We start from the raw sequence: 13,860 nt of genomic DNA, 5'->3' as shown, positions 1-13,860 counted from the left end.
GTTCGAATCGGCTAGATTTTCATATAAAACGATGACCAACGAATTAATGAAGGAGCAGATCGTCGAATTCGGAGAGGCATTTTCTCTGTTCGACAAAGATGGCGACGGTTACATCGATGCCAAAGAAACCGAAGAAATGATTCGCCTGGCTGACGTCAGTAACGAAAAATTGATTAATTATGTCCGAAAAATGAAATCCAAACACCGTCATGTGATTGCAGGCACATGTGGTTTGAACTAAGAGTTGTTTACAAAATTATTTTCTTTTATATTTTGTAATTAAATTTTAAAATATGAATAAAAATGTTAAAATTACACAGAGGGATAAACGACACATATAATGGAGCATAAATTAGTACAAAATATTTCAAAGTTTAGAGCAAACAACTTCAATACAATCCGGGTTTTTCGCCCAGAACCTGCATTTAAACTGGAACTGCTTTAGATAGAATGTCAGAAGCATTGTCACGACATTTGTGTTTTCGTATGAAAGCCGAAACAGTTAAACCTATGCAGCAGAGCTCTGTTTCGTTGTCCAGGAAAACACCAAATTACGGTATAAATTCACTGATTCATTACCTCGACTCTAGTAATTCAGAGTCAAATTGCATTAGGGTGAGAGTCCAGCAGAAGATATTTAAATTCTTGTTACAAAATGAAATTAGGCACACTTTTGCAAAGATCACGAATAGGGCCATCGAGAATAAGAGAACCAAAACCCTTTCCACGAACTCGAAGGCCAGTATTAGTTACGCCCCAAATAAATTGATGTTATTTTTACTAGCAAAAGATAAGATCTTTAATGAATCTATTTATTAATTTTAAAAATATTTTATGAGTATTTGAAAAGCAAAAGGAATTCGTTGAGGGATAAAGGGAGACCACTCTATTCCGTATAACAGGCTTTCAACGGCCCCGATTATGAGAGAAAGTATTTAATGTCGTCCCCAAGAGAGAAACACCTATTAAAAACTATTATTGTATGGACTAACTTTTTTATGTCAAAATACATTATGGCATCTTGCACATGTTACCTACTGTACAATCTAAGAAATAAGCTAAAAGCTTGATTTGATGAGGAATATTTTGTCTTTCAAGTTCATCCACATTTTAAAAAATTAGACAATGTTGAATCTTCAATGACTTTAAATTATTTTTTCGGCAATTACTTATTTAGAAAAACACTTTAGCTTGATGAAAATTCCACATTTGGCAAATTGTCGGTTCTGTCTTTTAAATAATTCATTTCTAAAATACCAGTTATTGGAGATTGAAAGCTAAAAGCAAAGCTGAATTTAAATATAAATGACCTTTTTTATGAAGTAACATTAATTCAAAAAAACTGACTTTATTCAAAGTTTTGAACATTTTAATTTAATTCTCTGTATCTCAGACTAATGCAAATTAACCCCTATTTATAAAGTCAAAATTGCATTTAAATTTTGAGTACCCTGTATATAATAATTTAGAAAAATTTTAGAAGAAAAACAGAAAACAAATACAAACTTATTTCTTTAAATTACTAATATTATTCTTTAATTAATGTAATAATGCTAGTAATTTAAAGAAATAAACTTGATTTTAACAGATCTGTACATAATAGCGATTGGAAATTAGGAGGTATTATACCTTTTAATCTCCAATCTTTAGAACTGTATTTTTCCTTAAATAAAAGAATGTGAAGTCTTATGCATATGTTCTTGCTCTTTTCTGTTATTTTTGTATATTTATTTCTGCTGTAGATGGAAATTAATTGGTTTAGTTCTGGGAATAGTTCTTCTTCTTATATCTATGATAATAACAGCAGCTTTAACAGAGATTTACAATTTACCTTTACTTAATGTTCTCATTGGTGATGATCTAAAGTGAGTACAATTACATTTTCTCTCTCTCTTATTCTCTAAAATAGTTTAAAATAATTTTTTGAACATTTTTACAGATTACAGAATCAAAACCCTTATTTAGATCTTATATATATAAAGCCATACAGCCATTTACCTGTTTATATTATTGGAATGGGAGTTGGATTTTTTATTTGTAAATATCCGAAACCTAATCTGAAAATGGTAAGTAGCAGTTCATTTAAGCATTTCATTTAAGATATGATGTTACTGCATAAATAAGCTACAGTTAAATATCTTTTAAATCTTTTTTCCAATTCGAGACTTAGAAACAATACAAATAAAATTTTATATATGATATTCATTTGAGTGTTATGAAAAAACTTTAATATTTTAAATGTACATATCATTGGCTATTTTTCCTCCTAGTCATCCATTTAGGCACTTGGAAATACAAAAATTCATCACATGATAGAGTAAATATCTAAATATCAAGGGTGATTATGTGGAAAAATAGCCTGTTACATAAATGTAAAGCATAAAATATTGTCCTCTGTAGGGATGTAGTCAGATAATTTTTTCGGAGTCTTTATCTACTATTTTAGAGATTTTATTTGATTTAAATTACTAACATTGAAAAGTTATACATATAAATAAAATTATTACAGAAACATGAACTTTTCCAGTATTTTTATTGTTGAAAATTTCAGGGTTTTTAGAAATAAAACACATAATGCCATGTTTGGACTGAACTCATTGTGTCATATCTTTAATTTATTAATTAATACCATCCCCAAAATTGCACAAGAACATTACAGTATATTAATTTACAGTAAAATTACAAAAATCTTAAAAAATTCATGAAAGGGCTTAATCTTGAAACATTCATAATTGATGAGGAAGTTCCATAAACACTGAAGTGCACATCTCATAACATACCTTTACCTGTGGGAGTCAGAGTATCTATCTTCCCTATAGTCGACTTCCTTTGGAACTACTCATTATAATTTACATAATAATAAAATTACAGAAAAATAATAGAAAAAAAGAACTTGAAAGAATTAAAATTATATTGAATTATTGGAAAATCTTTTGTATTCTTTTTTCTGCTCATATATCTGAAGAGGGTCAATAAAGAGGCCGAAAACGTTTGTTTTTTGAAGCAAAAAATTTCTGGAAGAATTATTGAAGCACTAGGTAAATTATTAGTTATCTTGTTTCCAGCTTCTGTGAATGTTTTTAATGGTCTCTGAACAAGTCTTTGCTCCTGAGGCAGTATCATTGACAAATCTGGAGATGGAACTGGTTGTATTTAAATCAGTAGCTTAAAGATAAGGAATGGCAATGAAACGGACATGGAATATAAGGACAAATAGTGGCAGGAATACAAGCACAAAAACAGAGAAAGGAACAGATCCTGCATTACAAAGTTTGGATAAGAAAATCCATTCTAATTGGATCCAATTTCTTCTCATTGCTTTATGATTGGTTTTTTTCTTCATATCCAAGCGAAATTGGACCAGATCAGGTCACAAGAAAGATTGATCATTGTATTCAACTTGACACTGCATCTCAACTCTGACTAAGTGATGTTTGGTGAACTTTGAAACTATTTTTGAACATTGTTTTCCGTCCTAACACCTAGGAATTTTATTTATTTTCATTTGACATTTTTTTTCTTGCCAAAGTATTTTTTCCTCATTTCATTTTAATTTTTCTATTTCACCCATTTCTTTGAGTGACAAAGTCAAAGTTTTACTTCCCGGTCTGATTAAAAATACTCATTAAAATTTTGACAGGAGCTTGAGTGTTACACAGGACCTCATACCATTAGACAGCACTAGAGGATGGTTTCTGATAGAAACTGGAAACCTAACATAATTTCTGGTTGGGATAAAAGTGGGAGTTTAAATTTTAGAAAGTGTGGTTCTCTGTGAGAGGACTATAGAGTAAGACTGACTTAGTGCAGATACTATTACAGATTTTTGGAATATCTATCTAGATGATCTATCAAATATATGTAATCCAATAACACTAGACTCTGGACACAGAAAGGACTCTAGTCTTGAATCAATTTAAGAAGTGGACATATTCAAGAACAAAGTAGAATATTTAGTTATGTCTAGACATTATTATTTTGTTGTCATCATCCATGCACAATATTTCATTTATATAACCATCATCTGAAATTTTGTCAATAATTTCCTTATATAACATGTTTTTTTACCCTTATATGTATGCATATAAATTCTGAATAAAGATTCTCTTATGTTTGTACATGTTTTCAGATTTGTTAACCATCAGACAAAGAGTCAATACAGGCGTTCTTGTCTGTATTGACTCTTGAATATGAAAATCTTTCTACTTCTATGCACTTATAGCTAGAACTACATTTAAGATGATCAACACAAAACCTTCCTCACTTATTTCTAGCCGTTTATTATATACGGCTAGAAATAAGTGAGGAATGTTTTGTGTTGATCATCTGAAAATCTTTCTACGTATACAAAAATTTGAGTTTAATTTTTTATATTTTTTTAATGCAGGTTTATCTTTGTGCGTTTTGGCAAAGGCAAAGAGCCTGGGAGTGTCCGGGGACGGCACCACTGCCCTACTTATGCCCAACTCTTTGTCAACAAACTACAAGCGCGGGTAAAAAAGTTTACTCAAACACCGTTCGCTAGAGAGTTGGGCATAAGTAGGGCAGTGGTGCCGTCCCTATATTTTTTTATTTTAACCTCCTGATACCAGGTGTTACATGGGCTCGATAATAATACACATTCTGTTTCAGTCCCAGTTTAAGTAAACAGAAGGATAATTCTTAAAAGTGTAATTATTTAATAAGTTACTAAGGTTCATTTTATTCATGGAAATACAGTCCAAAACTTTTTCACATTGTTTAGGAATTATTATATTTAATATGCAAGATGATAATACAAAAAACTTTAATTTAAAATTAATTTTCATTCAAAGTTACTTGTTTTTTTCTAAATTCCAGACTTATCAAGTCATTGCTTGGATAGTTGCAATTTTTTGCAATATAGCAGTAATATATTCATACAGAAAATATAATAGTAGACCAACCATTATATTGTATTCTTCCATTCATAGAAGTGTTTGGAGTATAGGACTAGCTTGGGTGACATATTCTTGTTCGACTGGACATTCGGGTGAGTTTAATTATGTAATTATAATGAGTTTAAGAGTAATACAGTTAATGAAAATAAACATATTAAATACTTCTAAAATGTAAAATTATTAATTACTCCTTAATAAACTGCTTTGTTAAGGAAACCAAACAGATACTTTTTTAATACATTTGAAAGTTGAACTATGACTAGAATAAAGGCCAGATACATTATTCATGTCATCTTTACCTTATAAATAAGTTGAATGATTAAAAGTAAACATTTTAAATAAAGAATATTAAGTATAGTTCCGATAGTTGAACAAATATTTTTTACATTACAAATGAGCAATTATTTATTGTGACATTGTCACAATGCCAGGCTGCAATTTTTAATCATATTTTTAATGTATTTAAAATATATACTCTGCACCTCAAATTAGTAGTGGCTTGCCTCTGTACATCATACTTTTCCTTTAACAATAGAGTCATGCCAGTCATCCGTCTAATACCTTTCAGGGGAAAATTTTTGAATTGAAATAACGACTTCTGGTTTGCATTGGAAGTTCGTAAATAGTTAATCGGGACTTCTGCCCCCAATTTTTTGTATTTAGATTTGTCTTTCATCTATTTAACTCCATTTGCGAGATTAGGGAAAGACAGACAGACTGTTAAGTGTATTAAGTACTTAGATTGGATGTCACGCCAACAGTTGTATTAAATCAATTAAAAACTTCAGATAAGGAGGCATTAAAGAGAATTAAAAGAAATATTTTATTTCTGCAATAAAATATATTTTTAAATTCTCTTTAACGCCTCCTTATCTGAAGTTATTAATTGATTTAATGACAGACAGACAAATGACAATGGGAATTTATAGGTCTACACTTTTTCAAATTGCAATCCAGTTATATAAAATATAAATTTGAATTACCATAATTTTTTGCAGATAATCCACAGGTTATCTGTATTTAAAAGACAATTTGAAAGTAGCATGGGTTATGCATCAAGTGGATTATTCACCAATTTTAAATTACAGTTACAGGGGGTCCTCATTTAAAATAGTTAACTTTGAAAATAATTATTCTACAGATACAACAGATGCCATATTTTCAATTTCAATAATTAATAATTTGATAATTTAACTACTAAAGTATACTACCAAATTTTCAAGCACAAGGCTGTAGGCATCAACATTTTCACCAAAATGTGGGGCCAGCTCTGCTAATAATTCAATAATTCCTACAGACGTACAAAAATGCTCAACAACTCTTTTCAATATCATTACAAATGACATATCTGTAATGTAAATTAATAAAATATATACAATTTTTAAAATTAAAAACTAGAAATCAACAGTTAAAAAATATATAAATAAATGATTTAATATAATTTGTTCAAATAACAGTTATGATAATATTTGAATGATATGTCGATTAATGATAAAAATGTTATTAATTTTATGTTGGTTTTATATTTTCTAATTTTCTTTTCTTTTTTCAACTTTTTTAGGTTTTATAAATAAATTCCTTTCTTGGAAAGCATTTGCTGTTTGTGGTCAGCTGACTTATTGGTCTTATTTAATTCATTTCTTCTTTCTACTTGCTAAATCTGCATATGTGAGAGATAATTTTTATTTCAATCATTACAATATGGTAAATATTTTATTTTAAAAATTTTAATTAAACTGAATAAAACTGAAACTGTATTAAATTAATTTCCAGCTTACTTACAGGTATATGGCTTGTAGTGAATATGATAGTCTAACTATGGTCTGGAAAGTAAATTTATGTCATAAGCATATATAGTATAGACATCATCATAGTAAAATTTATTATCTTTTGATAGGATAAAATTGAATTAGTTAATGTGGTTAATTTAATGAAGTAATCAATATAACTTTAGCAGTGGGAAAAATGTTATTTTTGATCCAGTTAATGGGCCATCTTCAAGCACAAACAAATGTAAGAAGCAGTACACATAAGACCAATGGAGAGGGAGGATATTGATCCATCAAAATCTATAAAAATCTACATAAAAGCAAATGTTTTCACCTATGTTGAATGGTCATCATCAGGCTAAAACTCTTTTGCAGTTCAAATGCAGCTGTTAGAATAAATGGTTCTTTTGTTCAAACCATTTATTTAAAATCATTTGAACTGTAAAGGTCTTTTAGCTTGATGAGGACCATTCAACATGGGTGAAAACATTTGCTTTTATGTAGTTTCTTGCAGGATATTGGTTTTATGTATAGTGTTTATTTATATATACCCAGTTTGAATCATTGAATTTAGATGTACCATAAGATAAATGCCTCTTATGTTTGTTTACATCTGAAGATGCCCTATTCACACTAAAATCATAAATGTTTCATTCACTCTACTTGAACAAACATCCAAAATTTAGAGGCTACTAGTCTGACAAGAGAGGTTGTGACGTGGGCCTCAATAGTATTGTTTGTGCAGATAAGCTTTGGTATATGAACCTTTATTGAACAGAGTGCACATCTCAACTGTTTTCAAGAAAGTTGAAGTAAAAACATTCTGAGTGACTTATGAGTAAGTTTTGTAAAAGTTTTTGTCAAAGGCTGCATGGTTCAGTGGTGGCATGCCTTATTCATATTTGTGAGATTTCTGGTTTGCGTCTTGAATGAGGTTTTGCAAATCAATGCTATTTTTACATGATTGTAAATTACATGGTTTTATACATTTTGTCTATTTATTTTGTATTGCTGATGTGCATTTTCACATCTTTGAAAATTTCTTTTTGTAATTGCTGTTTGTGGAAATAAATTTAAAATTTGTTTTTAAACTTGAATAATTAATTAGTTTCTGATTATATTATTCTCATGTTATAAAGTCTCTAATTCAAACATCTGTAATTTGAATTGAATTGTAATTGTGCTTCATTTTCTTTAAATCAAAGAAAATGAAGCAATTGGTAGGTCTCAATGGAATATCAGGGAATTTAATATTTCCAACTTGAATTTTTTTAACTTAAATTTTCTCCAAGTCAAAGATTTTCACAGTCCACCAACATAGATTTATGTTAATATCAACTTCCTTGACTTGAAGTTTAACATTTATTGTATCCAAAGTGATCCTAATTATCAGATTTCCATAAAATTTTCATACAGTTAGTTGAATTGTCCATCTATTGTCCAACACCCATTTGCAGACAACATTCCAGTCCAAAGTGAGAGAACATCTCACTTTATCTCAACAAAATGTAACTTACTACAAAACTGTTTGATTCCATTAGTTACATTAAACATTTTGTTGGAAGGTGTTACATCAGCTATTTAAAACAAAAACACTATCATAGATCTTTTTTATACATAATGCAAGAGAGGCAAAAATACAAATCTATACAGAATCAGCATTTTTCATTCTACTGTTCATTCTACTTGAATTGTCCATAACTCAAAGTTTTTTCCTGCCCCTTGGAGCTTTGAGTTAGAGAAGTTTTACTGAAATTATCTTATGTAAACTAGTATTGATTTGAAAATCCTCACTCATCAACTTTCAAACTAATAGTCTCACAAGATAATAACACTTGTTGCCACTAAACCACATGGTATTCAATATAAACTTTGGCAAAACGTCAAAACAAAATGCACATACTTGTTATCATTTGCTAGATTCTCCTTACTTTAAAATATGTATAAATTAAACTCAAGAACAATCTCTTCTAAAGAATATAAACTTTGGCAAAACTTACTCAAGTTGCTTAGAATTTTTTACTTTTTCTTGAAAATCCTTGAGAAGCATGCTCTCTCACTTTGCACAATAAAGATTCATAATAGGATTTATATTACTGATATCCCAAGGACCATGTCGTAACCTCTCCTTGCGAGCTATAATAATTTTAACCTGGAAATATAGTAAGTGCAATATATTTAAATGTAATCACATAGTATTTTATATCATATGAAAATTTTTTAGTTCCTAATTCTTGATATTCTTCATTACATTTATAGAAAAGATTAATTATAATAAATGAAAATTTTATAATAAATATTAAATTATTAGTAAACTTAAAATTTGTTTTAGAAGACCCTGTATATTTTCTATCATTTTGAATTACTGTAATTATGTTAATTATTACCCAAGTAGTATGTGAGATACACCAATTGATAGAGTAATTGTTCACGTTTCATCTTCCATCTGGATTGAAATGTCTTGTTGTCTTCTACTTCTAGAAAATGCCATAAACAAAAGTGGAGATTCCACAATAGAGAAGGTATTTTGTGCTCTGAAGTTTGCAAAGTTGGAATCGCTCATCATTGTGTAACACGAGTAATCTGCAGAAGCGGTAGAATTGTGGCTGCTGTGGGAACAGTGATAACAGATGTAGGAAGCATAGGAGGAATTTAGGTATTGCTTAGATGTGTTCCATGTGGCATGAGGTGCAAACATTGAGAAATTGTAATGGGCAAATGTGAATCTTGTACATTAAAACATTGGAAAACTGTCTATACAACAGTATCAGATAATAACTAACATAATTACAATACTTTAAAATGGTAGCATTTGGAAGACCCTGTATTTATTGTAGCTAACATTAATACATTAAAATTGCAGTATATAAAATAATGTTCTTTAATGAATACACATTAAAAAATCATTTTATTCTTTTACAGGTCTATACAGTTTTAGGACATATTGTTCTCTCATTTATTACAGCGTTCATACTTCATATCATGGTAGAAATGCCTTTTACTAGATGGGAAAAGATATTTTTCCAAACAAAGAAAAAGCAGGAAACATTTGAGACTTAACAATTTTTCAATGATAGAAAATTTCTTATGACTATATTATTAAATATAAAATGTTGTACCAATACCAAACTCCAAGGCATATCGTTTACTTTTTGAAAATGGTGTTTTAGTCCAATCTATTAATGTAATTTTGAGCTGAGAAAAAGAAATTCATCATAACCTTATGCATTCAATTCATTTCAGGAGAAGAGGCACTAGAAAAAGTAAATCTAGAAGAAAAGAATATAAAAAGAGAGAGGAAAGTCTAAACAAAATGTTGTATTAAATAATAAAACCATTAGTTTGTTTTATGTAGTACATAAAGTATATATATAATTAATTTTACATCTCTTAGACATTAAAAAATCTACATAATAATGTTAATTGCAAACAAGCATATTTATGAATTTGTTGAATTTATGTCTTACAGGCAAACAGTATTCAAGCCGAACATACTTTAATCAATTTCTATGTACTGAATTGAAATATTTTGTACATTGACAGAAATTTTCTTTTTACTTTATATCAAAAGCTCTGAAATTGTTATTTATTCTTAAGATTAATGCTTTAATTAACATTTAGTTATTTATGTAATTTATAAACATCTTGTATTGATAAATTCAAAGTCCTTATTTACTTCAGAGAAATCTCTATTAATTTAATTACAGAATGATAAATTATTAAATAAACATACATTTTCTAAGAATAAGACAGTTTTGAATCTGTAATAAGCCACAAGTTGATGCATGGTTCTTCTATAACAGCATTCTGTACCGATTTACTACAGGCTCAAAGACACACCGATGTCAAATCTCTGTTCTCATTACCATATCCCATTCTATTGAATTAATTCGACAATTCACACATTGTTTAGTAAGTAAATTTGGCTTATGAACTCTTTCAAATTCTACGTTCATTTTCCGAAATACACAATTTCATCACCATCACAAGTTCTTACATACTCATTTACAAGAAGTTCTGCAATAAAACTTTCATTGAAGTGAATAGGGTCTTTATAAACTCCCTGTATAAGTCTAATAATCAATTTATATTTAAGTACCATTTCTCTAGCACTTTCAGGCAACCATGTGCTAACCATAACAGATCTCTGCAATATCATTTGTAGCCAATGCAAGTGAATGGATACAAATAATTTTGTAGAGTTCTGTCACAGTTCCTTAAATTAAATACTATTTAAGGGGAACGGTTAGGTGATTGTTTTGATTGCTAACAAGTATTAGAGAAATAGTACTGAATTTAAATTTGCCAGTTCCAATAAAGTAGAATTTGTGAATTTTTTTTATAAATAATTATAATTAAACATAGTCTACATTAAATGTTTTTGTATTATTGTAAGTTTAGTGAAATTATATTATTATTTAATTTTTGTTATGATATAGGAATTAATTAGCATAACGTAAAGTATATAAAGAAAAACCAATATACTTTAAAGTAAAATAATTTTAAATGTATGCAAACATTACATTTTTATGAACTTTTATATAGGCTAATTGTATTGAATCTGGTATCTAAGTAATAAAAATATAATAATAATTTCTTGTGTTTTTTTACTGATTTACAAGATAATATATTATTTAATTGGATTTCCCATATTTTTAGTAAATGGCGGAGTTATACACATTAAAGATCTACCATTTTATACACATTTAAGATTTTTCTGAGTGTTATATATAACAGGGAAAGTACGGCGATCGGTCAAAAAAGTTCGGGTTTTTTCCCTATGTATGGATGTGTGTGGGGAGGAGGGCACAATTTTGTTCACACACTTTGAAACTTAAAATGGTTAACATCTATCTTATAGATTCAAGTATAGTAACTAATGAAATGCACATTGGAATACAGTAGAGCGTCGATTATCCGAATCGATTGGGGACTTGGTTGTTCAGATAACCGATTATGTACAAAAAATAGTTAGCGCATCCGATGTTGAAATTTTTCTCCGTTGCGTGTCGCTTCGCGTTGGATTTTCGTCGATGTTAAGCCTAACTAAGACTATTGTATCGTTAAAAATTATTTTTTTATTTTGTACAGACAAAATAAATACAGTGAAAACTGCTTAGGCAATCACCTGCATTCGATGGGCACCTGTCAAAACGGGCAAAAATTTCTGGCACGGAATAGTTTATCCATAGAGTTTTCGTATAAGTTACCTGTATTAAACGACAACCCGTGTAACGCGACCGCGGGCATCGATTTTTGGTCCGAAACAACATACAACACCTGTAATAAGCGACCACTTTCGCGAATGTATCTGGTCTAAACTATTGTTCGAATCCATCTCAACATCGTTTCCCCCTCCTAATATAATGAATTAGTCTAAACTGTCGTTCGAACCCATCCTGGCCACTTCTCCCACCCTTGAAATTAGGTGCAGGTGTTAATAAATTAGTCTAACAACAAAGGTATAAAAAAAAATATTGTACTGATACAATTAATCGGTTGATCTCATCGTTTGATAAAATTTATTTTATTTATTTATTACTAGCAGACCCCGCCACGCCTTGTTGTGGCTCAAAATGTATCTATTATAAATGTATAACACTTCCCCCGTGGGAGAAAATTTTTCGAAAAATTTTTCTTTGTGTACATTCTGTTGACGTACCTTATTAAAACTCAATCAAAAACGCAAAAACCCGCATCTAAAATAGTATAATAGAAGCCAAGTTTTTCACAGTAAGCCTTAATCCTGTCTCTCTCCCCCGCGGGGGGAATATCAAAAAATCCCTTCTTAGTGTACATTCTGTTGATGTACCCTATTAAAACGCAATCAAAAACGCAAAAACCCGCATCTAAAATAGTATAAATAAAAGCAGAGTTCTTTACGGTAACATTCCTCGTAAGGCTTACCGTAAAGAACTGTCCATCCCCCATGTTTAACGGAATAATATACAGCCTATGTCCACCCTGAAGTTCCATTCTAAATATTGGTGAAAGAATTTTTGAAATCGGATGAGTAGTTTCGGAGATTACCTGCTGCATACAAACTAACATACATACATACATACATACAAACATTACCTCTTTATAATATTAGTATAGATTATTTTTTTAAGCTTATATACAGTACATGTGCGATAAATAGTTTCTGTATCCAGTGCCGGCCCGAGGCAAGTTTTAGGATGGAGCGAGATCCTATTATGGCGCCCCCTTGGTCAGTAGCGTAGCGAACATAACTGGCGCTCGGGGCACGACACTTTATTGGTGCCTCCCTCCAGAAACACATATAGTTTGTCTTGGAGACCATTTGGGTGCCCCTCTGCAAGTGGCCCCCGGGTGCTTGATACACCCTTTCGCTACGCCACTGCCCTTGGTTGCCCCAAATTTATACCCTTTAATTTTCTTTACCACTGAGGCGCCCCCTAGGACTTAGTGCCTGGAGCGGCTGCTCCTTTCGCCCTATGGTAGGGCCGGCTCTGTCTGTATCAATCTACATTATTTCCACGATATTTTTAGTTCGCATGCAAATGTATTGGACGACCACCTGTCTAAAAGACCACTTTTTTGAAGGAACCGTGGGTGGTCGCCATTAACAGGTTTTACTGTATATTGAAAAATATAAAAACAATAAAAAATTATACTTCAGAAGTTAATTTAGTATCAAAAACGTAAAATATTTGAGTAGCCAAAGATTGCAGCGCCACAGCACTGGCGAAAATTTAAATTTGCCGATTGGAATTCTTTCGGATAATCGACGCTCTACTCTATATATAAAAATGAATGTATGTGTGTGTGTCTGTCCTTCATGCATTACCACACCGTTTATCCGATTGCCATGAAACTTTGGGAAGTTTTTTAATACACTCCCGCGAAGGTTTCTGGCATTTATCCTACGATAGATGGCGCGCGTTTACACGAGCATTCGAGCACTGTGTGTTCGATCGATTTCAAATTGTGAAGACCATTTTCCTTCTTTAAAAAATATCTATATATATGCATTTGTGAACTGTTATTTACGATATTTGTAATAATTTTTGTTTAATCACTTTATTTCAACTTTTTTTTTTGCTAATTATGTATTCGCTCGAACTTCGTTAAAACCTTAACTGTACCCCGAACAACAACCGAAGTTGTAGGAAGAAATTCGCGTATTTTACCGATCTAGGTATCCCCCC

General features: G+C 30.5%; 1 protein-coding gene across 1 annotated transcript in view; it reads left to right on the top strand.

Annotated features, from left to right (window-relative positions):
* LOC111635709 (nose resistant to fluoxetine protein 6-like) overlaps window positions 1–11,005 on the top strand; it is a 37,208-nt gene extending 26,203 nt beyond the window's left edge. The window contains exons 9-13 of the mRNA XM_023380755.1: window positions 1,743–1,865; window positions 1,940–2,066; window positions 4,840–5,011; window positions 6,481–6,623; window positions 9,611–11,005. Of these exons, the coding sequence (XP_023236523.1) occupies window positions 1,743–1,865; window positions 1,940–2,066; window positions 4,840–5,011; window positions 6,481–6,623; window positions 9,611–9,748 (703 nt within the window). The 3' untranslated portion in view covers window positions 9,749–11,005. The remainder of the gene's footprint in view (window positions 1–1,742; window positions 1,866–1,939; window positions 2,067–4,839; window positions 5,012–6,480; window positions 6,624–9,610) is intronic.
* The last annotated feature ends 2,855 nt before the right edge of the window (window positions 11,006–13,860 follow it).

The sequence above is a fragment of the Centruroides sculpturatus genome, unplaced genomic scaffold (assembly GCF_000671375.1).
Source record: "Centruroides sculpturatus isolate CEXI.00-Female unplaced genomic scaffold, Cexi_2.0 scaffold1028, whole genome shotgun sequence".
Taxonomy (NCBI): Eukaryota; Metazoa; Arthropoda; class Arachnida; order Scorpiones; family Buthidae; genus Centruroides; species Centruroides sculpturatus.
Note: the sequence above shows the minus strand (reverse complement) of the source record. Positions and strands in the feature narration are given on the sequence as shown.